Raw genomic sequence first — 25,587 nt, 5'->3', positions numbered from 1 at the left:
GTTAGTTCCTCTGTAACGCTCAGAATCGCCGACCGTGTGGGCTCTCACGCACGCCAGGTATAGATTCGGGTGGCTGTAGGTGTGTTACCTGAGGAAGTAGAGCACTGTTTTCGATTCTTCTATTTTATGGAATTCGTCTAATGTATCCGCTTGTTTTTCGCAGATTATTTTTGTCCCTATTTACCAAGTGAAAGACAAAAAGGTCAGAAAATCGACATGGAACAGGCGAGCGTCGATAAACCTGGAAGCACATCGTCTTTGGAAAATGATTCCCTGGCTCTCCTGAGAAAGCTTATCCGAAGTACGTATACCCGTCAGCCTGTGCAGTGAGGTCCAAGTTTCACCTTCAGGATAATCACCTCTGAAACTTTATTCCTCTCGTGCGCCAGTTCCTATACCAGGTAAAGCAGCTGTTAAATTATGCATTCCAAGGGGTTTGTCTCTGAGCCGTACATTTTATGCCGCTTTTTGCATTTTCGGAGACCAATATCTCACAAGATTGGGGAATATTGGGTCTTCACTCCTCCCAAACTCTGGACTGCTTGGCGTGCTAACTAGCCCAGCTAAACAGCTTGGAAGCAAACCCCCTTGGCTGTATACTTTTGACGCTGGTTGCACATAAGGGCATTCTTATCCGAACCAGTTCAGGAAAGCATAAGGATGTTCGAATTTCATTTGCGACCAAGAACTTCCCTAACTTCATCTATTTATAAATTTTCAAGGTCTTACTGAGCTCATGTAGAGCAAAAGTGTGTTAAAAGAGCAACACCAGAAATTACTAACAGCTTCACGCTAGCGCTTTTAACCACAGTCTAAAGTTTTAATTTTTTTTTTTTTCATATCTTCAACCGACACACCGGCTGATCTCGTACTCACTCCAATCTTAAAAATGACTCGTTAATATTTTGGTTTGGTCTAGTTGGTAGCGTCTGTCGTTGTGTTCTGTTCTCTGTGGATCGTATAGTGCTTGAGGTCACCAGTTACCTTAGGAAATAAAAAAATTATGTTGCTCAAGCGTCATCCCATTCCAGCCAGCGTACTATAATTTGTTTCGACGCAGTGTCGAGCCCTCGTTCGACAAATTCTTAAGCCAATGTTTCGCGCAAGTACTTCCTTTCAAAAAGAAAAAAAAAACTCGCGCTTCTCTTTCAACACTGGCGGCGTTTTGTCGTCAGTACCACGCTCACTGTCAGTGCCGCAAAACAGCGTGTAGCTCAGTTCGCCACACGATATCAGACGTCGCTTCCCTGGCCTCATTTGACAAAGTTTCGACGTGAAATAACAATAGCTTCTTAGCACATATCACGTGAAGAAATACTCCTGCACGCACTGCATCGGCCTGCATACTCATCAACGCTTTTAGTATGGTAGTCAGCAGCATATTCACTACCAGCTAAAACTGATCGCTTTAGTTGCATGGCTACAATTTACCAGCAATATGGAAGTGTGTGGACACGATAAATGCTGGGCAAATACCATTAACGAATTGCCCCTTTTATGGCTACCACTTACAACTCCAATGTCCAGCAAAGTATGCAATGGAAAAGGGATCAAACATGCATAAACACAAGCTACCAATTAGTGAAGTTTACAATGAAACCGAGAGAAATTAGCCCCCGCTCAGTCTGTCTTGGTTTCACGGTGCTCGATTTTAAAAAGTCCCTTAGCTGCTGGCTCTGCTATCCTCAAGTTCTATTTTCGCGAAGTGTGGTCTGCATGAACAAAGTGAGACACCATCTCATCACGTGCTTATTCAGTAAGTCAAGTTATACTGCATTTTCTCAGGTGAGGAGTCACTGCTCTGCCCCAAGGACAACAATTTTCTGCTGAAGTTCCTTCGGGCTCGGAAGTACAACGCTGACGCAGCCCTTAAAACCATTCAAAAATACTTCCGGGCGAAGAGGGACTACCCTCGCATATTCGACAATTTCTCGCCGTCTGGAATGCTGTACGATGTGGTCTGTCGCGAGCACAAGCTACTTGCCGTTTCTTCGGAGCGAGATGCGCATGGCCGCGCTGTCATGCTCGTAAGAACAGGTAAGAGGTACGCTCATAACGTATGTTATTCCTTTGCATGACATCTGTCACGCCGAGATAAGACTGTGAAAGGCGCGCGCCACGAATGTATATTAAAGTGCCATCTTTTTCTAGGTTGAAATCTCGCTGTTTGGAAAAGGGGAAACTAAAGTGCACAGCCAAATTTCTTTGGCCGACAACTCCATAATAAGTCTGGAAGTGCAGCGACTGTTAGTAAGAACGTTGTTGGATGCTTGTCTGATTTCTTGTTTGATTTCTCTGCACCCGTTAACTACTCCTGTCATGGTAAGGGACAGCCCAGTAGCTTGTCCGGAGCGGGGTTCCTGTGTTGGAACCGTCGCATGTCTCCCTTCCCTCCTTTCTACGGCGTGCTCTGTGTCAAAGCAGCACTTAAGTCTTCGGAAGAGTCTCTCGACTGCACCTCCCACCCGATGACGACAGAGGTTGCAACGACAGGCTCAGTGTTGCCTGCAGGGGGTGGCCACACGTCCGTGGCTATTTCGACGTTTCACTGACTTTTTTGTCTGTAATTAATTGACTTTCGATCCGCATCGATGAAATTCGGTATTCGGCGACGTTGTTTCACCCTCTACTCTATGCAGTCGTTCTTTTACTCCTAACTTTATTTAACGACGTAAGGCATGCCGATACGTTTTGCTACCATTTACATCTGACGCGAAATCGTGAACATAGCCAAGTAAGGCTTTTGCTTTAATGAGACGAGAGTTATTCAGCATGACCTGTCTCATCGGAACCTTCTCCGCTCCTTGATTAGAATAAATGAAATCATTCTCCCTCCCATAAAAGTGATTCGTCGAATGCATGATTATTCGCAATAGCCACACAGCAATGGTCCCTATACAATAACGAGACGATGAACACATACAAACGTACCGTAGCCACCGGGGATAACACCTTACTGTTCATAACCGGTGACGGTGTTTTAGTCTTTAAAGTTGACTGTCGTTTCAATATAAGGAATGGCACGGAACAAAAATTAGCTGTGATTTAGCTTGTGGTTAAACCTGGAGTTACACGAGAGCTATCTGCATGGCTACGCTTAACTTCGGCTTGAGAGTAAAGACATGGCTTTTGCACGTAGTAGTTTACTCTATGGTCTCAGCTTTATTTACGCCATAGGGGGCACTTTTTGCCACTAAAGCGCGATGAGGCGAAAGCCTCTTTCGCGCGGTGGTCCGAAGCCCTCCACTAAAGCACCTCTTTCTCTCTGTTTTCACTCCCACCTTCGCGATGACGCGATAGCGTAAGCTGCCAGCCAACATACAAAGCCCCGCTTTAACCGAGCCGTATGAACGTGCCTGCGTGGCCTAGGGATAACGTGAATGCAAGGGTCTTGGCAGGCTGATTGTGATGTCACTCTCCAATATGAAAAGAGAGGCTGTAGTTGGCAGCTCTTGCCAAACGTAATGTCAGAAAGCCCTAAGTCTAGTTAGTGCTCGGCCATGTCAGCTGCCAGCTATGGCCTTCCACGACCTTCTCCTCCTCTTCTTCTAGCGGTTGTTAGGCAACGGCTCAAGGCCAAGACCGCCAAAAATTTTTATCAATACTGCCGAGCGCAGCTGCGGCCGTCACCAAAGCTCTATATACCGATCTGCGGCGAAAATTTTACTCAATGAGCAGTTTACAGGCAATGCCTTCGTGCGACTCTGTGTGTAGTTAGCAAGAACAGTCAAAACACTAAGCCCATGTTTTCGCAGTTGCTCTGACAGCCACAATAAGTTGCAAAGAACAGGTGTAAAAGAAGTTTTAGTACTCTTTACCCAGTATTATGACACTTTCATCCACTGGAATATACCCAACGTTCCAGCTAAGAAATAGCAATATTTAAAAAAAAACAAAAACAACGCGTTCTTCTGATTTCAGATCATTTGAGCTTTGTTAAACATTATGCAAAGTACAGGACAACATTTTTTTCGTCCTACTTACTTCAATAACTAGTAAGCGACAACTGCCTTTTTCAGGCGGGAGCAGAAAAATTGTCGAGCGAGGCGAAATTGGTCTGAATCTGAACGTAGGTGCCTCTGACGAAGTAGCTTCAACGTAGCCCTTACTCGGGAAAAGAAAAGAAGCTCAGAAACGGCACGAAGTACCACATGAGACCGTGCTCCGTGAATGACACCTTCAGAGATAAAGCCTGGCCTGAACATTAGCTCCTCTGCACACAACGTGCGCAACACAGGTGGTCGGCCTCACCGTCGAGATGGTTCCGGCTCAAGGGCGAGCCGACAGTGATGTCACTTCTGCTGATGATTACTATGCCTGAGAAGCTAAATTTGGCACGATCCTCTTGTTTCACCTTACCATGAAAAAAAAAAAAAAAAGCTACCTTTTGAATTCATGGACACTTTTCGGGGATGGTAATGAAATACAAAATTCATCACACTCGTTTTTCGACCATATTCGTAACAATAATGTATTCTATACTCCACTCAGATGTCTGTGTTTCTGACATGCTTTTATCGGCGGCACGCTGAACACCAAGCAGTTTCTGAAGGACAACGGAGGGTGTAGATTCACGGTCATGTCCACATGTAAGGAATTACTCCGACGGTCACACAGTCAACATATTCTTTGTAGTGATACAGTTGTGAAGGCTGCCAACAAAGAAGGAACAATAAATTATGCAATAGGACGCTCGCTTCCAACTAATAGTTCATTCGATTCGAATCTCATATGTACACGCATCTGTCCAACAACAAACTACAAACACCAAACTGTGACAACACAAAAAACTACGGACCATCGCGCAGCATCACCAGCGAGTTAAGTATAATTAATAGGAAGGAAAAAAACTTCATCCTGATCCGAAATAGTGATGTGTAACTATCTACTGTAAGTTCGAGGGCACAGGGTTCATTTCAAAACGAAATAAGCAAGTTTTCTTTTTTGCTTTTTTAGACTGGAGGGATGTTTTCCTCTTAGACATCTTACCCAAACAGCTGCAGGAAGTCACTTCCTTGCTTGTGCACACAACCACGCATTTCACTATCGGAGTTTTCCGTGCTGTTACAAAGTTGTATCGTACCGTCAAGCGTAAGTATTTGCGCTCACGGATTCTAAGTATCAAGTTCCTTTACAGGAAAATTGAACACATTATTTTCAAGCCTAGCTCCCATTTCAAAAACATCAAAGCCACATGGTACACAAGTCAGAGTTACTGAACTAATCCAAGTCTTGCTAGTTTCAGATTCTTCAAAAAGCATGCTTACACCTAAGGCTTTGCACCTATCATGATGAATGACGAGTGGCCCTATACTTAGAATTTGAGCAGACTCGAATGTAAGCACATATATACGTACGTAGAAAAAGAAAACACTTGTTCAGTCAATAAATATGAAGGGCATTTGATTCATACTGCTTCAAGAAGCGCCCACAGCGCAAACACAGAAAAAGAGCAATACCCACAAACTAGATTGTAAACAAACCTCGCGACTGCCTACCATTAGAGTAACTAGGGCGATAAACGAATATAATCAAACAAATATGCGTCATGTTCGGTTATCACAGTGATGGACCCTATTGTCGTTTATGAAACAGGTGATAAAAAATGTACTCACAGGTTTTGCATATCCCAACGCAACGCACAGGAAGAGCTCCGAGCACAGAGAGCGGATGAACACAGCTGAAGTTGTAGCATTTCCGGGAAGGCTGAAAAATATCCAAGGGTGGTTTCGAAGCTGCAGGCGCTGCAAACAATGTTCGCTTGAGGGAATTTACGCAACACATTTCACACGGTGATTAGTATATACACTTGCTTTCGAATATTCCAGGGAGTAAGGCGGTATGTATACTCCAGCCGAGGCTGGAGGGCAGACAGACGCTGGTGCGAGCAGGCAGTTTACCTTCACCCTCAAGTTCCTATTCTTCACGGTAGTACTTGCCTGGAAAGTGAAGCCATTCTGTTTTCCCCATAGAGGCTGCTAGTGCACCAGAAGGCATATGATTCTTCGTCTTTTTGCTTTCATAACCATTCACTCGCACACAACACACCGCCGCTTTCCGTCAGCGTAAATTAGGCCTAAAGCCTGATGTCCCCGTCGTTTCGTCGCTTGCTGTGAAAGAATGCGCAGCAAATGTTACGAACCGTTGGTCCCTAAAGACGCACTGGACATCCGTTCCTCGATGGCAAGCTTTGGTTCAGCACAGAAAGCTTTGCAGCGTAAATATAAAAGCATGCAGTAAGAGCGCAAACGCATTAAACTACACACGCCACCGCCGAAAAAATACTGACAGGTTACATCGTGTTGTCGTTCCCTAGGCGAGACTCGATATTCCCCCATCATCTTTGTTTCGTTCCCAGATCACACTTTATGCCTTCTTTGTCTAGGGGATCTAGGGGACTCTGGGTCTACTAGTCCGAATGCATCCCAATTACAGTTCTCTTCTTCACGACTTAGTTAAGCGCCGCCAGACGTGCGAGCTTCCCACAACGGTGCTTCACTTAGCTGTTGGTTCCGTGGTAAGCGCCAGTGGCTTCAGTCGACGCACTGCAAAAGCGTGTATTCAGCGGCCGCTGACGAGTTTCTCGCAACCATAGGTAGCGGAGCTCTGTCGTGGGCTCTGCAGAAGTAGCGAACGGCATATTAAACGAGCGTCGCTTTGGGACGTTCAACTCCATGTTATACACATGTTATATAACATATACGTGACTTAGTAAGTCGTACTTCCGCAATCAAGGTTTGCTATTCATGTGCCTTGTAGGCATGTTATGTGTTAAAGAACGAATGATTTGTGATACCAATGGCAATAATTTTCGTTATTAGTGATATTTTTTTGGACATCGTCCCGCGTTAAACTATCTGACCACGTAACAGCCCGTATATTTCGGAATCTAAATTCGAGGAATGGCATGGCACGGACTGACATGCATGGACTGGCATGCATGGACTGGCATGCATGGACTGGCATGGCACGGACTGGCAGGAATGGCATAGCACGGACTGTTAATAATGCGGTCTACATATCGTTGCGAGAATGAATAAAACTCTTTCGACATTACTCCATGTAAATTTCGCTTCCAAAGAGCCCTCGTGCAGCTTCCACAACCCTACCGGCTAACTCAGTGCTGTCAGTGCAAACACTTTCAGGGCAGTCTCATATCATTGAATATACAGACTTACAAGCACCACACCGAGCCGATGTCGACTGAGTATTGCCCGCTTTAGGATTATGTTGAGTTAATGGCAATGAACAAAGGTTGATCAGTGAAGCTGGTACCACTGTATCCATGCATTTATGTGGCCTGCTGCTGAATGGATGACGCATATGTGCTGCCAACAATCGTATTTTTGGTGCTGAAGACTGTAAATAATCAATATTGTAATACGTGTGAATCCCGCTTTCTTGCAGAAGTGTTCCTGCTTAAAAAGGATAGACGAACGAACGCGGAAAGGGTTCGAGAACATCTTAAGGTCAGGCATACATTACTAGAAATTAAATGTGGAAGTTGAATTCTGGTTTCAAAAACTATGCATGCATGACTCGATAAGATTCTCTTCATGTTTCATGTGTCCACGTAGGTGCTTGGAACACCTCCATCTGCACCCTAGACGAGTTCACGAAGGCGGTCTTCGTGCTGGTCGAATGGATGTTACTCCACGAGGACGTTCAGAAGCGTGGAGTGGTCTTCGTAATCGACTACAAAGGTCTCGGTCTGCACCACCTGATGCAATTCCCACCATTCGCCATTCAGAGACTCGTTCGCCTTACACAGGTGACGCCAAAGTTGTTTCAGTATGCGATAAAATTTTGAGCTCCTCCCGCCCACTTCCATCTCATTTTCGTTCTATTTCTGCGGTGTAAAATGTTCCGAATATTCAATACTACGCTCTGAAAATGTTCTGACAGAGTCTGTACTCTGTTCCTGCTTCTAGTTAGCAGACTCGGTCGAGGTGCCGATGACGTACTTCTGAAATCGAAAGTCTCCGTAAATCTTAAAAAATTGCAAAGCAAATAGCCCTGATACGGCTATGGTATTACCCACGTCTTTGATTGCCCATGTAATTAGGGTCTTCACGGGATTCAATGCTGCCTATAATCGTGGAATGTGCCCAAATGGTGTAAATCAACGCAAAACAGATATAGTCGGAACCTAATGCTTGTAGAGAGCATCAGCCTGCTAGAATCTTCTTCTGCCTTGATATATGCTAGCATCTTCAAGCCGCTATTACGCAGCTTCTTCTTCTTCCTTCTGAAACATGTAGAGGGTTGGTCAAACATGGGCACCCTGGCCATGAAGCCACCAAGGTTTTCAGAGGCTGGAATCATGTTTCACCTACCCTACACAAATTTCTACTTTAGAGTTTTTCGTAAGTGCCCTGCAGCATGGCTGAGAAGCAGACCTTTTACCCTTGGAACATTTCACTACTCCTGTACAGGGTCAATCAAACTTAGCGGAAACACAACCCGCGTGGTCACGAACCTGCCGAGTGTCATTGCATCTATCCCAGTAATGAACCAATATATATTAGTTCTCATTATACTGCCTTCTATTTCAGGACTGCTATCCTGTAGCCGTGAAAGCTGTGTACGTCAACAACAGTCCAGCAATATTTCACGTTTTTTTCTCTGTTGCCAAGACATTCATGAAAAACAAGTTAGTGCAAAGGGTGAGCGCTGAACTTTTTCCTGTCGCTCTGTTGCGACCACAATTTTTTTCTACTATTGCTTTTCATTTTTCTTTCAACGCGCAGTAGTGCACATGTGTCGTGATGAAGCATAAAAAGGGGATGCGGACATCCACGGACATCCGCCATCGAACCGCACTGCGACGGCCGCATTTCGATGGAGTCGAAACACAAGGCGTCCGTTGCCATGCGATGTCAGTGCAGGTCAAAGATCTCCAGATGGTCGAAATTATCCTGTATTTCTCCACTACGGCACCTATTTCTCTCTGTGTTACTTCACTCCCCTCTCTTACGGCGCGGTTCAGGCGACCACCGAGAAGTGTGACATATACTGCGCTTTTTCTATAAACCAATTTACATTCACGTGTAGGCTTCATCAGTGCACGCACAGAACATTTCCCTGTGTGATTTCACCTCTGCTAAGTGCCACATTAATCGTCGACTAGGAGCAGTGCGACTCGCTGTCTTTCTGTGAATGTCATGGTGCAGTGCTGCACCAGGCAATACGTGCGCTCAGCGAGACGAGCTGACGCACCCTGCCGCCTTCCGTTTCTGGCCACCTCCCCGGTTATTGTTCGATAGTTACTGCGTGTGTGAGTTTGTTTTATATTTCTCCCTTCTGCCCATAAAGTGTAGTTCAGGCTATTCATGAACTCCATAAACAAATAAAGAAGGGCATCCAGTTACACTAGACGGCGCTGAGAACGCTCGTGAGAGCAATGTAGACAACCTCACATGCCAAGTTACAAACACTAATGCATCCCCCCAAGGCCTTTCATTAATTTCCGCTCCACTGTAACCACATTAGCATCCTATTAGAGCAAACGTACACGTGCCTTCCTTCTGCCATGCACTTTTCCATCCAGTCTAATTTACCGAGATTGGAGGAGGTAGCCATTATAAAGATAAGAACTGCGGCGGCCCAAGACTATCGCATGGCCGATTCCTTGCCTGATGTGTCCCACATCATCTGCAGAGGTCGAATTCGCGGCATGTGAGAGCTTCAATGACACAAATTTTAGAGAGAAACTGAGACTAATGGCCACAATGTAGCAAGGCTTTTTTAAGCGGTTGACAGGTAACACTATGAGTAAGTGTTTATTCTGGTTCCTGCGTAAAAATAGCATACATGACTTTTCATCGTATGCAGCCAATACAAGTTATGCCTCATGGCAAGAGGTAATAAAAAATTAATAGAAGAGATGTTGACGGCAGAGCTGAAACTTAGACTCCGACATATGCTCGAGATATAAAGATAACAAGTGTAGGTCTTCTTGCACAAGGAAGCGCTCTGCGGGCACTGGTGAACAGCTATTGATATTTTTCAGGTCCACGTGGTTGGCTCTGAAAAGGCGAAACTGCATGATGTGGTTCCTAGTGACTTGATACCCAATGAATCTGGAGGAACATTTGGGAGCTACGACTATGACAAGCTGGAAAGAGATCTGCTCAGCCGAAGTTACTACTTCCAAGAGGTCAGCCGTTGTGGATATGACAAAGGAAGCACGCAGCGCTAGCCTACCTCAAGACAGCTGGCAATTTCTCAACCATGTTGTCAGTGTTATCAGTATAACCATGTCGTCAGGATAATAAAAATGTTCACTTCAGTCGCGCTAGAATTGCGACGCTGCGACTACATCCTTTCTAGTGTTTTTCTTTTAATAACTAAAGAACCGCTTTCACACACCTTCTGCCGTGTAACTGAACTAAAAAAAAAACAAAAAAACAAGTGAAACTAAAAAACTGCTCTTCTCTCGCATGTAAAATAACGCGGCTCTATTTTCCCCCAAGAGGGGTCGAGTAAAATTATTTGAGACATCTAAAACTTTATCAATGTATGGTGACTTGGTCGAGAATGAACGTCGGCTGAGCTTGAAACCGTGATTTGCGATTCTATTTAAAGATGAGAAAAAGTTTGAATTTTATTTAAATGTGGGCTTTTTCGCCGTGAATTAATTTAAGCACGGCTCGGGTTGGTTGTTACCGCACGTAGAGTCTTTGTCAAAAGTGCAGAGCCCAGGGAGTCTGCTTCTGAGCCACTTCGTGCGGCTTGTAATGCATTTCCAATGTTCGTAATCTCTTGATAGTAAGAATACTTTTTGCCCTACCCTCTCCGATGGGAAGGACGTCCACTAACGCTAAATCAGCGCCGCTACACGGCTCAGAAGTAGATCCCCTGGGCTCTGCACTTTTCACAAAGGCTGTACCTGTAACAAACACAGGTCACAATTCACTAATTCTGCGGAACTTCAGTGTCTCGCGAGCTGGCTACCAAAGCTTCCACGAAGCTGTAAGCTCGGCTTTCGTTTTAACACAGCGGTAAAAACTGCTGAAACCCCGATTATTATTTAAGTTCACTACAAAAGTAATGCCTTCACTCAAAGAAAATTATTCAAAAGATGATTTTGCTGCTCATACTTATTAATTACAATCAATAACCGTATACAGTCAGAAGCATTATTGAAAGCCCTTGGGTCTTAACATAGTGAGTAGCTTCCATCCAGCTGTACATATAAACCCCATGTGTAAACACTGCTCAACTCCGGCCGCTCTCATACACATGGCGTGGATTTGTACACACTACAACACAGACAACTCAAACACCCCACAGACGTGGGTCTCTCCTGCGTACTTCCGAGCCAGCAGACCAACGCTGGCTGTATCCAGTGCGCGGTGGAGGCCGCGACATCTCAAGGGATCTCCGCCGACCTCCTCTAAGCCAGCGCAACCGGTTCTTTGACTGTTCCCCTGTTTTGGGGCGCAATAAAAGAGTTCACCATCACTAGCTTCCATTCATGCAGTAAAAACCTTTTTCTTTGTACACGCAAACAAATTTCTCGCAAGCGATTTTCCTGCACCCGTAGGCGACCTGGCCAAACTAAAGCAGCCAGTATAGAGTATTACAACGTGGTACCTATAAACTGCGTTCAGTCGAATTTACCAACAAAGCAATAAACAATAAAAATATTTTATCATCTTTACCTCTTTCTATCTATGATCCTGGAAAATATCAGCGTGCGGTTCCTTCCGTCATACAGAAGAAAGTCCTTTGCCATATGTCTTTTAATGCGTACGCGTTACTTGTCACATGCGTGGCATGTATACAATGTGTTTACAGAAAGCATCCGCAGCGGCTGTGTAGCTTATGTCGAGCATATAGCTAGAGACAAGCGTTATATCGTTGGATAGCGTATGCCGAGTACAATTGCCCATGATTAATTATAGGTTTCTAATATAGTTTACTGGTAAATCATGAGTAAAATGAACTACACGCAACATAATTAGGTCTTACTTAATCACAGTTAATTAGTTATTCCTAAGTAAATTAGAGCTTTGCGCTATAGCAGCACCCCGCCACGATGATGAAATGGCTAGATGCCAAACTACTGTGCCGGAATAACAGGGTTTGAATCCGACCGCCGGCAGCTGCGTTTCGATAGAGGTGAAACAGAGGCATCCGTGTGCTGTGCGATGCCAGTTGTTGTTGTTGTGGCTGTAGGAAGAAGGAAAAGAAAATGCACGGGCTTGCTACTGGCTCTGTAGCTGAGCCACCTCCGCTGCCTCTTGCAGACAGAAGAGAGAAAGTAGAGAAAAGAAAAAGAAGAGGGAGAGAAAGACGCGCGCCGCAACAGCCGTCGTCCACCACCTAAGCGGTAGCGGGTATAATGACGACCTACAACAGATAAAAATTGGTGGCCGGCTAGCCCCCGCCGCAAGCGGCGTTGACCTGCCGTCCAAGCCGCCCCGTAAGGCCAGGAACAGCCACCCTCCTCACCGGTTATAGACCCCAGGCGGTCGAAATTACTCCGTAGTCCTCCCCTGCTACTCTTTCCCTTTCCATTCCTATCTTCCTCCATTCTCTTATGGCGCGGTTCAGGTGTCCACAGAACAAGTGCGACAAATATACCGCGCATTTCCCTTCCTGTGAACCAACATTACTCACGTACATAACATTGTTGCTAAAGCAAATAAAAGATTAGGATTCATTAGGCGGTCACTTAAGCATGCTACACAGGATACTAAACTTACGGCTTATAAGGTGCTCGTACGTCCGATAATGGAATATGCGTGTGAGGTGTGGGATCCCTACACTCAAACACTTGCAGCTGAACTGGAGCGAGTGCAGCGACGTGCACTTCGCTTTATCTATTCTCGCTTCCGAAGACAAGATCAGGTAACCCCACTTTACACTTTAGCGAACTTGCGCCCTCTTCAATGTCGCCGGAAACAAAAAAAACTCATTCTTTTCTATAAGATTATGAACAACATGGTACATATCGATAAGCAGCAATACATAAGCGAAACTACTTCACGTATCACTCGGGGTAAACATTGCAGACACGTAAAAGAACAAAAGTTTTCTAAGCACTGCTACAAGCATTCCTTCTTCCTATCCACAGCGAGAGAATGGAACAGACTGCCAGAGAATGTGGTGCTCGCATCGGGTGTGGATGTGTTCTCTGCCGGAGTTCGTGATTGTTGGTATAGTGCCTGATATAATGAGTCTTGCATTTGTGTTGGACATGGTGTTTTCACATTGTTTTCTGTTTCGTTGCAGCGATATTTTTGCGCATTTTTATTTGTTGCTTAGAGGTCAGTTCCATTTTTGATATGTTAAAACTTGGCACCGACTGGATGGTGCTGGTGTTTTGTTTGTCGTGTTCTGCCTTTGTAATCTGTACCCTGTATCGCTCCTATCTTGGTCCTGACCGGACTGATAGTATCTCTGATAAATAAATAAATAAATAAATAAATAAATAAATAAATAAATAAATAAATAAATTATTATTATTATTATTATTATTATTATTATTATTATTATTATTATTATTATTATTATTATTATTATTATTATTATTATTATTATTATTATTATTATTATTATTATTATTATTATTATTATTATTATTATTATTATTGTAGCATCAAGCCACACAGCGTTGGATACCTTATGTCAAGTATAAGTGTACTGGACTAATTGTAGGTCTCTTAATTACTGTTAACTTTATGCTATAGCATATGTATAACTTTGCGTGGCCTATATAAATTGTGATTGCTCCACATTAATTGCAGGGTTGCCCACGATATCTCGCTCACAAGCCGACACCGACACCAGATTTCCTGGGTAACATTCCGTTTAATGCCATCGTGTTTATGCGTCGTAATTAATGGCCCACGTAACATTGTTAATTACGCTATTTATTTTATTAGCAGTCAACATGCGCGTCAAGTCAACAATAAACATGCAGTCACTGCACCTGTGGGCTGCGGTAGGTGATGCGCCGCATTCTTGGCAATAGTGCTTTGTTTCACGCGATAGCGTAAAGGCTCCGTTTTCTGGAAAACCTTGCGTCGTCGGTGTTATCAGCGTATTAAGTGAAAAACGAGGGGCATGCCCTTGGGAGATGACAGTTAGCTGGCTACATGGTCGGAAACTGATTGGTCGGTAGGTTGTGTGACGTCATGAGACGTCATGACATGGCCGAACTGGCAAGCACTGCGAACTCAGGGTTTCCTTTTTTTTTTTCAGATGGGAGGTTAAGACGGCTATATACTTCCCCGGGATTATTTTATCCAGAGTCAGATACGCGACTTCCCTACCAACAGGTTTTATTTATTTATTTATTTATTTATTTATTTATTTATTTATTTATTTATTTATTTATTTATTTATTTATTTATTTATTTATTTATTTATTTATTTATTTATAATACCCTCAGGGTACAGTTGTACGTTACAGAGGGGAGGGGCGCATACAGGATATATATATAAAACAGAAGGTTAATAAAAGCGTACAAATTTGAAAAACAAAGCAAATAAAAAAGAACAAGGTACATGTGCAATTTAGGAAATTTAGGAAAACGGCATAGGTGTTAAAAACAACAATATAAAAATATAATAAGCAACAGTATACAATGATGTTATGCAAATAACCATACAGTAAGTTTTTAAAACTAGGAACTAGGCAAAAAAGAAAGATTGCAGCGCGGATTTAAATTTTTGTTCTTCAGTTATACTTGTCAGTGATGCAGAGAGGTTATTCCAATCATTACAGGTGCGGGGAAGAAAGGAGTTAAAATAGGCAACTGTGTTTGTGTGCGGAATGTTTACCTTTTGACTATGGTTACGGCGAAACGAAATGTAGGATGGTGGCTGAACCCATGAGGAACGCAAGGTGGAGTTATGGTAGTATATTTTGTGAAAAAGTGAGAGGCGGGATAGTTTTCTTCGAGTAGATAACAGCGGGAGATGTAAGTATGCATTCATATTAGTAACGCTGGCTGTCCTTTGATAGTTGTTTAAGATGAACCGGGCTGAGCGATTTTGTACTGCCTCAACGGAGTGTATGAGTGTTGCTTGTCCGGGGTCCCAAACAGATGAGGCGTATTCCAGTTGTGGACGAATGTATGTTGTATACATTAATAGCTTTAATGATGATGGTGCAAGGGAGAAATTACGACGAATGTATCCGAGAGTACGATTGGCTTTAGCGATGATGGAGTTGACATGCAATTTCCAGGTTAGATCACTAGTAACGATTACACCAAGGTAGCGGTATGACTTTACAGATTCTAATGGGACGTTATTAAGCATATACATAGGACTTGTTACATTAGTTCGAGATACCCTCATTGATTTGCATTTGTTAATGTTTAATTGCATGCACCATTTACTGCACCATTCGGTAATATTATTAAGGTCATTCTGGATTAGTAGGATATCGGAATTATCAGCAAGTTTACGGTATAAAACACAGTCATCAGCAAATAGGCAAATTTTCGAAGAAACACAGGAAGGCAAGTCATTTATGTAAATCAAGAATAAGAGCGGTCCCAGAACCGACCCTTGCGGAACGCCGGACCGGACTGGGACAGAAGGTGAGTTGATTTCATTAGCATTTACAAATTGTACGCGGGATGTGAGGAAAGCGCGGATCCAACTAATTACAGCAGGGTCAATGTTTAGAAAGCTGAGTTTATGAAGGAGTAGTGCGTAGCTTACTTTGTCAAAAGCTTTAGAGAAATCAAGAAATATACAGTCAGTCGAAAAGCCAGAATCTAAATAGGCATGCAAATCATTAGTGAAGGAGACAAGCTGAGTTTCACAAGAGAATAGTTTACGGAATCCATGCTGTGCACTTGAAAAAAAGTTGTTATTTTCGAGAAAGTTAACAAGATGTGTGTATATAATGTGCTCCATAATTTTACAAGGTACGGATGTTAGGGAAATAGGCCTGTAATTAAGGGGATCGTGTGCTGGACCTGATTTGTGGATGGGGATTACTTTAGCAGATTTCCAGTCATGGGCAAAATGCCAAGATTATAAGATTGCGAAAAAATGCACTCCAGTATTATTGAACAGTATTCTACAGTGTTTTGCAAAAATTTAATATTTATCTCGTCAGTTCCACAAGATAATTTGGGTTTCAGTTTGTTTATTAAAACTTTGATACCTGTTGATTCAAATATTATTGGGTCCATGAGCTGATAATTGGTAGCATTCACAACTGGAATATTACTGGTGGGTACAGGGGATGAAAATGACTGAATGAATGTGTCGTTAAGTACTTTTGAACAGAGGTGAGACGGCACTGAGTCCCCTGAATTAGTGAGCAATGATAAGGTGTATTTATTAGTGTTATTAGTGTTCCCTCGTATGACATTCCAAAATCGCTTTGGATTAGCCTTTAGTAACTGTGGAAGAGTAGTGTTTAAAAAAGACAACTTAGCTGACCTTAAAGACGTGATGTAACATTTAGCCGCTTTTTTATACGGTAGCCAATGAGTTAGTTTTAAAGACTGTCTGGCTGCACGGAACAAACGCTTTTTCTTGTTTGATAATCTGTTCAGATGTGTATTATACCAAGGCGCTTTGCTGTTAGTGTAGGCGGTTCTAAGGGGGACGTATCGGATGGTTAATTCGGAAATTTTATTTTTGAAAATGGACCAGTTAGTTTCTATGGACCGGTCGTGAAGTGATGGCAAAAACAGATCTAGAAATGAGCAGAGTTCGCTGTTGATGGCGGTGTAGTTAGCTTTGTTAAAATCACGAAATTTTCTTTTTTGTCTGCTTGTTTTTGTTTGAGTCACCGTTAGCGTAAAATGTAGGATATCATGATCGCTCAGCCCGGGCAGGTGCGAAACGATCGATAAGTTGTCTGCTGATGTTGAAAGATATAAGGTCGAGAACTGACGATGTACTACGTGTTACACGTGTAGAACGATTAACAATCTGGGATAAGTTGAAGTCTGAGCAAATGGAGAGAAACAGATCAGCTTCGGCGGACGGGGGATTTGAAAATGAGTTATCAAAGGACCAGACGATATTTGGAAAATTGAAATCGCCTAGAAGTAAAAGATCAGCACCAGGGAAACGAGTTACAATATGATTTAGAGAATCGTGTAGGTTATCGCAAAATGATGAGTCAGCCAAGGGTGGTCGATAACATACGCCTAATATTACTTTTTTAAAGTTCAGATTCAGGCAGCACCATATTAGCTCTAAATTAGTTATAATAGGTACAACAAAACAATCGATGCATTCACTGATAGCAATTAGGACCCCACCACCAACTCTGCCCGTTCGGTCACTCCGGAAGACAACATATTTCTTTTCACAATGAAACAGTTCACTATTTCTTATTTTGCTATTTAGCCACGTTTCTGTTAACACAATAATATCAGCATTACAGTCTTCTATTATCGCGCATAATTCATCTTTTTTTGGGTAAAGGGTACGGATGTTTGTGTATAACACTGAACATTCGAGACTATTCGAAGCGCCTCCCCTCATATGATCCTAGCTAGTAGACATCATGCGACCAGACCGGAGAGTTCTGCCATGAGTTTCACTCGCGATTTCTGCTGCATTTTCATAGGAATTGCAGGAATAGGAATAGGTTCTGAGCGACACCTTGTGGCTCATGATGCATTCCCAGAATTCCAAATCCCCTGAAAGTAACAGTATTTTTGGCCTCTCCCTCTCGAGTGGGTTGAACTTCCACGAATGCTCAAAGGGCACCCCTATATGGCGTGGGGCGTTTATGCGGTGTTTTAAACTACGCGCACTCCTTTTCACCCGTTTATGTGCGCTCAGTCACACTGCAACTGCGCGGTTCAGATTGTTTACAGCGGCGTAAAAGATGTGGTCGAGGATACAGGGAGCTCTGCTTGGGCGCATCTTTACTGTCGGCGAGCAGCACGAGCCATCCTGATATACAGGACCGTCCACTCTTAGAGGGAACATGAGAGTGAGTGTCTCTTTGATGTGTCGGTACGTCCTACCAGGGCGCGCACAGAAGCGAAATGGTAAGCCATGTAAAACGCCATCTTCTGATCCCCATGTGCATGCGTCATTTTGCTTTGCTTCGATGTGCGGGCATGTTCGGTGCTACGGCACTTCAAAGAGAACAATAGCTAGTTGGCGCTTTCCCCATATAAGAGTGGGCGAGCCTGTACGCGAATGGTAGAGCGGTACTTTACTAGAGTCAAGAAAAAAAGCGGAAGTGGTATCTCCGGAGAAAGGTTCGGTGTTTTGCATGAATTGCATCAGTTTATTGTTTTTTTCCCCTGCTGCTGCTGCCGTTTTTATTTTCTTATTCAGGACACGAAATCACCGATTCCAGGATCAGAAATTTATGCGGAAGAAAACATTTTTTCGCTCTTTTCCCTGCTTCTTTCTCCCCTTCTATGGCCTTCCTTTTTCAGAAGCAAAAGCGTATTTAAACCCCCGCCAGCAATGATCGCGCTGCTCAGACGAATACAAGTCTCCTTGTCAAAACGTTGGCTCGGCCTTGGCTTACGATAGGCATTTCCAGCGTCTTCACTTTGTGATGCACCAACGCTTCGCTTCGTACTCTATAAACAACTACATGTCGGTCAGGGTCGGTTTATTCGTTCTCTACTAGGCAAAAGAGTGGGCGAAGCTAGAGATACGAAATTTCCGGAAACTGCATTTTTCTCGTCAGTTCATAAAGGGTCAAGCTGGCTTGCATCTCTCACACAACGCTCGCTCTCGGAAAAGGGCAGCTGTACAATAAGCGCATATTGTTTCTATACGCCTGCAGTAAGATAACTAATTCTGTGTCACAAAACAAGAAATGAACGTGGCCGTCAACGGAGGATAGCAAACTATAATGAAATTTAGAGATGAACAAAATTATGCTTCACAGCTCTGTGTGAATGCACGGTCAGTTACTCCTCTGATAAGGAACAACTAGCTTATCTGCCACCGGCCATGTAATGTAAAAAAATAACATGTAGCAGAAAGCTCGCAAAGCGGACGCTACCAGAAACTCGAGCGCTAGGCATACACAGTCGGCATACATGAGGATCTCGTTGGTCTTTATCAGGGTAAAGATTAGCGCGCGGCTGCCACCAGGATCCTCCCCGTTTCATCTGAGCCGAGGGAGATGAACTCTGGCCTACGAGCGCAGAACTAAATGCGAGTTGAACTAGATCCCGACATCTTGTGCCCATCGGAGACATAACTAGCTTTCTGCGGCTGGCAGTGGGAAGGGAGCTCCAGACGGGTGAGCAGCAGAATTGTCTCGCGCTAACCAAGCGGTCATTTAAAAAGAAAGAAATGTTGCCCACTACCAATTTTTAGCGTCCATTTTGTTATAGTTTTATATCTATAAAAGTGCTCCATGGCATAATAGAAGAAAACTCACAAACACCAGCTTGTAGGGTTAGTAGCTCGTAAGATTTATAAAGCAATCGGGCTATAATATCTCACCTGTGACATATGTGGAAAGAAAGGCAAAGAAAGGCTATTACAGGGAAACCAAGACTTTTCAGCAGACTGTAAAAGTCGCCGAGACCCTCATTTGCCTTGTGGAAAGGGTTTGCTTATCAGAGGTGATTAGAGCGTGAAGGAAATACGAAAAGGAACAAATTATGAAAAAATTAGTAGTGATCTTAGTCTGCAAACAGTTGAAATGACTATCCAAAGAGCACTATATTTCTAAAACTAAAGCTAATGTCGTGCAAACAGGTAGTCAAACATTCATTGCAATGCACCTCTGCGAACGGTGAGACTTCAATTTATTACAAGTTTAACTGCCACTAGGGATACTTGCGTAAGATTTTCAATTTCAGGCGCGTAACATGTTTTGTTGCCTGTGTGAGCTAGGCATTGCAGCTAAGTGTGCGCAAAGTTTGCATTTGACCGCAGTCGTCGTAGAGCTGACTGTTGTCTTGTCCGAAGCGTTACCGATGTTCGTAACTGCGACTATAGATTGATTGCTTGTGGACATATTTCAACTGAAACTTGAATATTTGCAAAGTTAATTTTAGGTGAACCAGTCGATTGTAGGGATGAGAAATTATAATGCTGTGAGCTACAGAGGTGTTTTCTTGATGCATAAGTGCAAAACTTTCCTTTTAATGAGGCGCCAGGCTTTCTAAAAACAACTTGCATAGAATGTAGGCACTAAAGACATTGGGTATACTTCAATGCCCTTCAGTTTTCAGTCAACAGGAAATTAAATTCTTACTTAAGCGCACATTAATCTCTGGTTCTTTAATTTCAACTTGGAAGCAGCCTACTTTGTTGATTGCCCTGAATCATAGAATTGTGAGGTTATAAGACGAGAGCAAAATCATCATAACGTTTTATTTGCTTATAAATATTTACACTCACTTTTCTGATCTGGTTATATGTTGCCTGCATGAAGTTGCCATATTATTTGCCCTTCTTGGGGCTAGAGAGACCAACAGGGCATTTTATTGCTTTCACAACAACTATCATATTAAAAATGAAAGAGGTTTGTTCCTTGGCTGAATACTGTGAGATATCTTAATCACAGGGATATTGCTTGAGTTTGTGCTTGCATTACTGTGTCCTCAGTCCCAATAACTCAATTTGCAGACACACATAATCTATTGTTTCACCTTCAAGGCAATACTGCACGCGCCAGATATGCTGTTGGGCAATTTAGATTGCACATTTTCTGCCGTCATTTCCCTACAAATACGAAGCTTGCCTCACGCTGGTAGAGAAGCGTGCGCGTACCAAGATTGGGGTAAACATTACTTATTTTGTTCAAATGCAGATGACAATGGTGCCCGCTGAAGCCAACAGCAGAATTTCTCACGCACCCGAGCCACAAGAAGTAGTAGATGCGCCACGTACTAAAAGCTGCGAAACGCCCGAGATTAGGAAGGCATCACTGAACAGGTTACGACAGCTTTTGAGAGGTAAAAAAAAAATTGTATTTTCAACATTTACGAAAGTTCCGCACAGACCTCGCAACAGCCCCTTGATATTATGGTAAGGTAGGGTAAAAGTTTAAATCTTGTTAAAAGAGAGTTTTGTACATTGGGCAACTAGTTTCTCATGTTACGTGCTACAGTCATACTATATACCTGGATGAAACTAAGAAACCTTAAATGAGGTTATTCTTAAATTGTGGTTTTTCCTGCCCCGTTACCAATCTGAGCAAATTCCCTATCCTTAAACGCAATAAACAAGGGCCCGAAAGATCGGTTAAAAGCAGCTGTCTGACTTCTTTGTCACTAATGTATTGGTTTCCCCTAAGGGCAAAAAAAAAAAAAAATTGGCCGGGGCTTAGCTCAGCTAGACCAGGATATACGTAGCGAAAGCTTGTGTGCCTAGCGCTGGGCTACCCACTCCTCTCCAATTCAATCTAATCCCATCCAATCCAGTGTAATCCGATTCAGTCCAAACAAGTACAGTTCATTCCAGTCAAATCCAATCCAATCCAAATCCTGTCCAATTCAATCCAAACTTATCCAATCGAATCCAATCTAATCTAGTCCAATCCAATCCTGTCCAATGCTTAGTACATGCTCGCCCGAAATGTGCCGCTGTCTAGCCTATCATCATCACTACTCTCATCCTCACGCTAGAGAAGGAGAATTAAGATGCGCTACTCACGATCCCGGGCGTGGCGCTTTAATACTCTGTTGTCTAGAAAGGCACCACGCAAGGAATCGTGAGTAGCGCATCTTAATGTATATACAATCAGCTGCAAAGACTTTCTTTTTTAAACTTCACACGTTAGTCGTACCTGTCAAAACGTGTATTCGGGCAAAAGGGACTTTTCTGCCATGGTCAATGGACTATCGCCTGTGTCCGCAGCCAGAAGATATAGATCATTTTTGTGTATTGCCATGACGCAGTGTTTTTTTTTTTAGGGAGAGGGGGGGGGGGGTATTCAAAATTATTTATTCCTTTCATGACTAAATTAGGCTTCGGTCATGGCACTGATAATTTTACCGTGCTTAATGTTCCCGCACTTGATCGGCGTAATGCGATGGCTATTCAAATGATGAAAAGCAGAAAGTATGACCTGGTCAGGCAGATATTAAAAGCATCCAAACTGCTTCTCCTCACAGTGGCATTTCGGGCTCATTTCGTTTTATTTTTTTGAAACTGCTGCTACTTGTATACTTTTGCTTGAATTCCTAGACTACTTTGTTTTATGCCATATTTTCTTCTGATATCAAAGCTTTCTTGTTTTTCCCATCACGTGCTCAAAAGCGTATTATTTTGTTTCATTAGAAGACGCATCGTTTCAAGCGTCGCAGGAAGATCAGGTGCTGGTGATGTTCCTGAGATCCAGAGAATATGACATCCAGCGCGCGTTCAAGGCAGTAAAGAACTACTTCAAAGCACGCAGAGACGCCCCAGAGTACTTCATGAACCTCACGCCTGACAACGTTCTATACAGTCTCATTTGCACGAACCACAAGCTCATGATGGCCTCCAAGCAAAAAGACTCTCTCGGAAGAACAGTGGGGCTTGTCAGAATAGGTAAGGAACGTCGTTATGGTGCTGTACGCGTGTTCTCTCACAAATTTGTAAACACCGATTAATTTGTGTGTTCAACGCACATGACACACATAAGTAGGCAGTGGCACGATGAAGTCAAAGTTTGCCCGTTTGCTAATATAAAATATAGAGCTAGCTCTGTAGAAACGTTATGTATTAAATTTCGTATAACTCTAAAAACAGTTTTCGTTTGGATAAAGCCAAAAAGGTTCCTCTTTACTTGGTTGACGCACTTCTTTCCTGAAAGCAAAGAGCAACTACCTTGTATTGTTTTTTGCCCTAATGCCACAAAATGAACACCAAAAGCAAATAAGCTCTGTACCATTAGTGTGATATCAATGCCGAAAAACATCATATAACTCAAAACTTTATGTGAGAGAACAACGTTGTCTGTACTATGCAGAGGATACCTATCTCGGCGATGTGTGTTAGTTTAATAATATTTATGTGAATTGTTACGTAGGAGCGTGAGAATTTGTTTATTTGGTTGTTTTTCCTTTTTGAACAGCACACTTGTTTCTTTTGTATTATGCGTCACTTTCAGGAGCTTGGAACCCCAACATCTGCTCCATCGTGGACTTCACGAGATGCCTGTTTGTTCTCGTCGAAGGTTATCTCAACGAAGAGGAGACTCAAATGAACGGCTTTGTAACAGTCTTCGATATGGAAGGGCTGAGTCCGTACCACCTGATCCACCTAACTTCGCGGTATTTTTTAAAAGTGCTCCACATTCTCCAGGTGAGTATTGCACCAATGTAATTTACTTCCCCTTTATGTTCCCTGCAATAAAATAGTTGCGAAAAGGATAGCGAGAGGGTATTTTTAGCATTAAGCGAGACAGTCTCTACTTAGCTCATCAATAGTCGGTGATTTTGTTTAGATGGTCCAAATTAAAAAAAAAAAAAAGCTAACTTGCTCAAACTTTATTTTAGGCACAGGGCTGCTAAGGGTTACGGCGGGCACCGTTTAGGAGGCAGCATGACTAAATTAGTTCAATAATAAACTAAATGCGTCAGTTATTTCTCTAAATTTGATCTTTTTTTCGGGGGAAAGGGTGGGGTATCTTGTATCTTGTATTGGGAGAATAGGACGTTGTCCTTTGTATATCATAGTCAAGAAAAAGCTGCACGAAAAATTTTCAGCGCGCGTTACCAGACGCACATTTGTCATCGATATAGGCAGCTTCACAATTAACGGAGTAGCGATAGCAAGCGCGTCTGACCTAGATCGTTTCACCCAGCGCTTTGTTTCACACTGCCATGACATCACATGAGGCGCAAACGGGCGCGCGATGGCCTCTTCATCAGTTGAGGTATAATTGAGGGGACATGCGTGCTCTTTCATGACCGAGCTAGGCGCACCAGATGGCTTTGCATAATTTGGCAACCGGGCGGCTGTCTCGTAACGCAGATGTAGGCTGGTGCGCATGCTGGCACACTTCGTCACTTCGATTAAGTGCTCTGCGAGCTAAAGTCAGCCGCAGGGACTCAATGTATCACTGAGCTCGCACACCCGCCTCAGAACAAGTGGGTTGAGGGCAAAATGAAACTTACAACGCCGAGCTTCCGCCTCAAGTAGAGCCAGCACCGAGATCAAAATGAACTAAATTAACTGACGCATTTAGGTCATCAAGTAACTATAGCATTCTGTATCTTTCCTGCTATCTGCCGCTGCCTTCAATATAGCCCGAGGGCTAAAGTAAGTCTAAAGCAAATCTCCTTTCTATAGGGATTCAGGACTCCTTTCAAAAGTAGCACCTGATATTTTGCTTCAATAAAACTCAAGGAAACAACGTTATAGTGTACGTAAAGTGAAGAAAGCCAGTTGCATAGAGATAGAATGAGTAACCAATGCGCACCTAGCCGATCACTACAAGATACTGTAAAAGAGCATTTCTGGTTACTTGTTTCTCTAGCATAGGTGGCACGTCTAATTTGCTTACAACCTTATTATATTCGTAACTATTATAATAGAGATTGTCTCTCTGCTGGTTTGAGATGAAAGAAATCAACTCAAATCATGTCGCCTAAGGATTAACAAGAGACGATAAGTATTTCCGTATTATTACGCAGACTAAACATTATATTACTTGTTGATTTTGATGTGAACTGTCAAAGAGTTAATTATTTTATATTTCAGGACTGCCTGCCTATGAAGACTGAGAAGATATACGTTGTCAACAACCCTCCCATATTTGCACTTTTGTTCGCCGTGGTTAAGCCTTTCCTGCATCGAAACATTATTAGCCGGGTAAGAAAAGAAAACAATTCCATACTCAATATAAGTAAAATTTATTATTTCCGAATTGGATAGAACCCACTCGTAATATATTTTACAACTTGCTAGTAATATGTATCGGATGAAATCAAATGTCCATGCATAACTATTTGCATAATTAGCGAAAGTATTTTTATCATCGTTTTAATATTGCTTTCTCGTGATAAGTCATATAAGAGCCACCGTGTCTTGCAGTATACATGGAATTCAGATATAGGTATTTATATTTACATTATGCTTGTTCACAAATTATAGACTTCGGATGAGAAATAATGGTGCATGCATGTTCCACTTCTAGATAGAGCTTCTTGGATGTGATTTCTGCAAGCTTCGTGCCGTTGTACCTGCCGACGTAATTCCAGAAAAGCACGGTGGTACACTGGAACATTTCGACTTCCACAGCCAAGAGACCTTCCTTCAGCAACAGAGCTCCTACTTTGAAGAGATGGCTCGGTGTAGTTACTGAGATTCATGTATGCGATTCCATGAGCAAAGCGACATACGAAGCCACATATTTTACGGAAACACATACGCCTTTCCATACCGAGAGGAAGTGGCTTAGAGAAACAGTGGCCTCGGCATCTCTATACTCTGCGAAGAGTCCAATGTCCGATCTTGTCTCGTCAGCAACAACGCATTCGAGACGTCTCCAGGATCATTACTGACCTTCAGGATCCTCGCACAATGCGGCCGCATCCTGCATCGGCACAAACATCTGGTAGACGCCAGCAAACACCACAGTCTCTCCTTCCCTGATTGATATTCTTAGGCTGTTATGATTTAACCCCGGCAATATCTCTACCCAACGTTCTTCGCGAGGTACATGTT

The 25,587-nt window shown here is 43.0% G+C and overlaps 3 protein-coding genes across 3 annotated transcripts; all 3 read left to right on the top strand.

Moving 5' to 3' along the window:
- The first annotated feature begins 173 nt into the window (after nucleotides 1-173).
- Nucleotides 174-7,970, top strand: LOC146190622 (alpha-tocopherol transfer protein-like). The gene is made up of 4 exons (XM_084600214.1): nucleotides 174-301; nucleotides 1,786-2,037; nucleotides 7,578-7,771; nucleotides 7,932-7,970. Exons 1-4 carry the CDS (start codon nucleotides 217-219, stop codon nucleotides 7,968-7,970), a joined length of 570 nt encoding a protein of 189 aa, XP_084456340.1. The 5' UTR covers nucleotides 174-216.
- Nucleotides 7,971-8,275: 305 nt separating this feature from the next.
- On the top strand, nucleotides 8,276-10,253 carry LOC146190621 (alpha-tocopherol transfer protein-like). Its single transcript, XM_084600213.1, has 4 exons — nucleotides 8,276-8,366; nucleotides 8,436-8,506; nucleotides 8,556-8,666; nucleotides 10,013-10,253. The coding sequence occupies exons 1-4, from the start codon at nucleotides 8,276-8,278 to the stop codon at nucleotides 10,199-10,201; spliced, it is 462 nt and encodes a 153-aa protein (XP_084456339.1). The 3' UTR covers nucleotides 10,202-10,253.
- Nucleotides 10,254-13,903: 3,650 nt separating this feature from the next.
- Nucleotides 13,904-25,225, top strand: LOC146190620 (alpha-tocopherol transfer protein-like). Its single transcript, XM_084600212.1, has 6 exons — nucleotides 13,904-13,954; nucleotides 20,741-20,885; nucleotides 22,213-22,464; nucleotides 23,027-23,220; nucleotides 24,622-24,732; nucleotides 25,058-25,225. The coding sequence occupies exons 1-6, from the start codon at nucleotides 13,904-13,906 to the stop codon at nucleotides 25,223-25,225; spliced, it is 921 nt and encodes a 306-aa protein (XP_084456338.1).
- The last annotated feature ends 362 nt before the right edge of the window (nucleotides 25,226-25,587 follow it).

The sequence above is a fragment of the Amblyomma maculatum genome, chromosome 4, assembly GCF_055883805.1.
Source record: "Amblyomma maculatum isolate TAMU_Amacu chromosome 4, ASM5588380v1, whole genome shotgun sequence".
Lineage (NCBI taxonomy): Eukaryota > Metazoa > Arthropoda > Arachnida > Ixodida > Ixodidae > Amblyomma > Amblyomma maculatum.
Note: the sequence above shows the minus strand (reverse complement) of the source record. Positions and strands in the feature narration are given on the sequence as shown.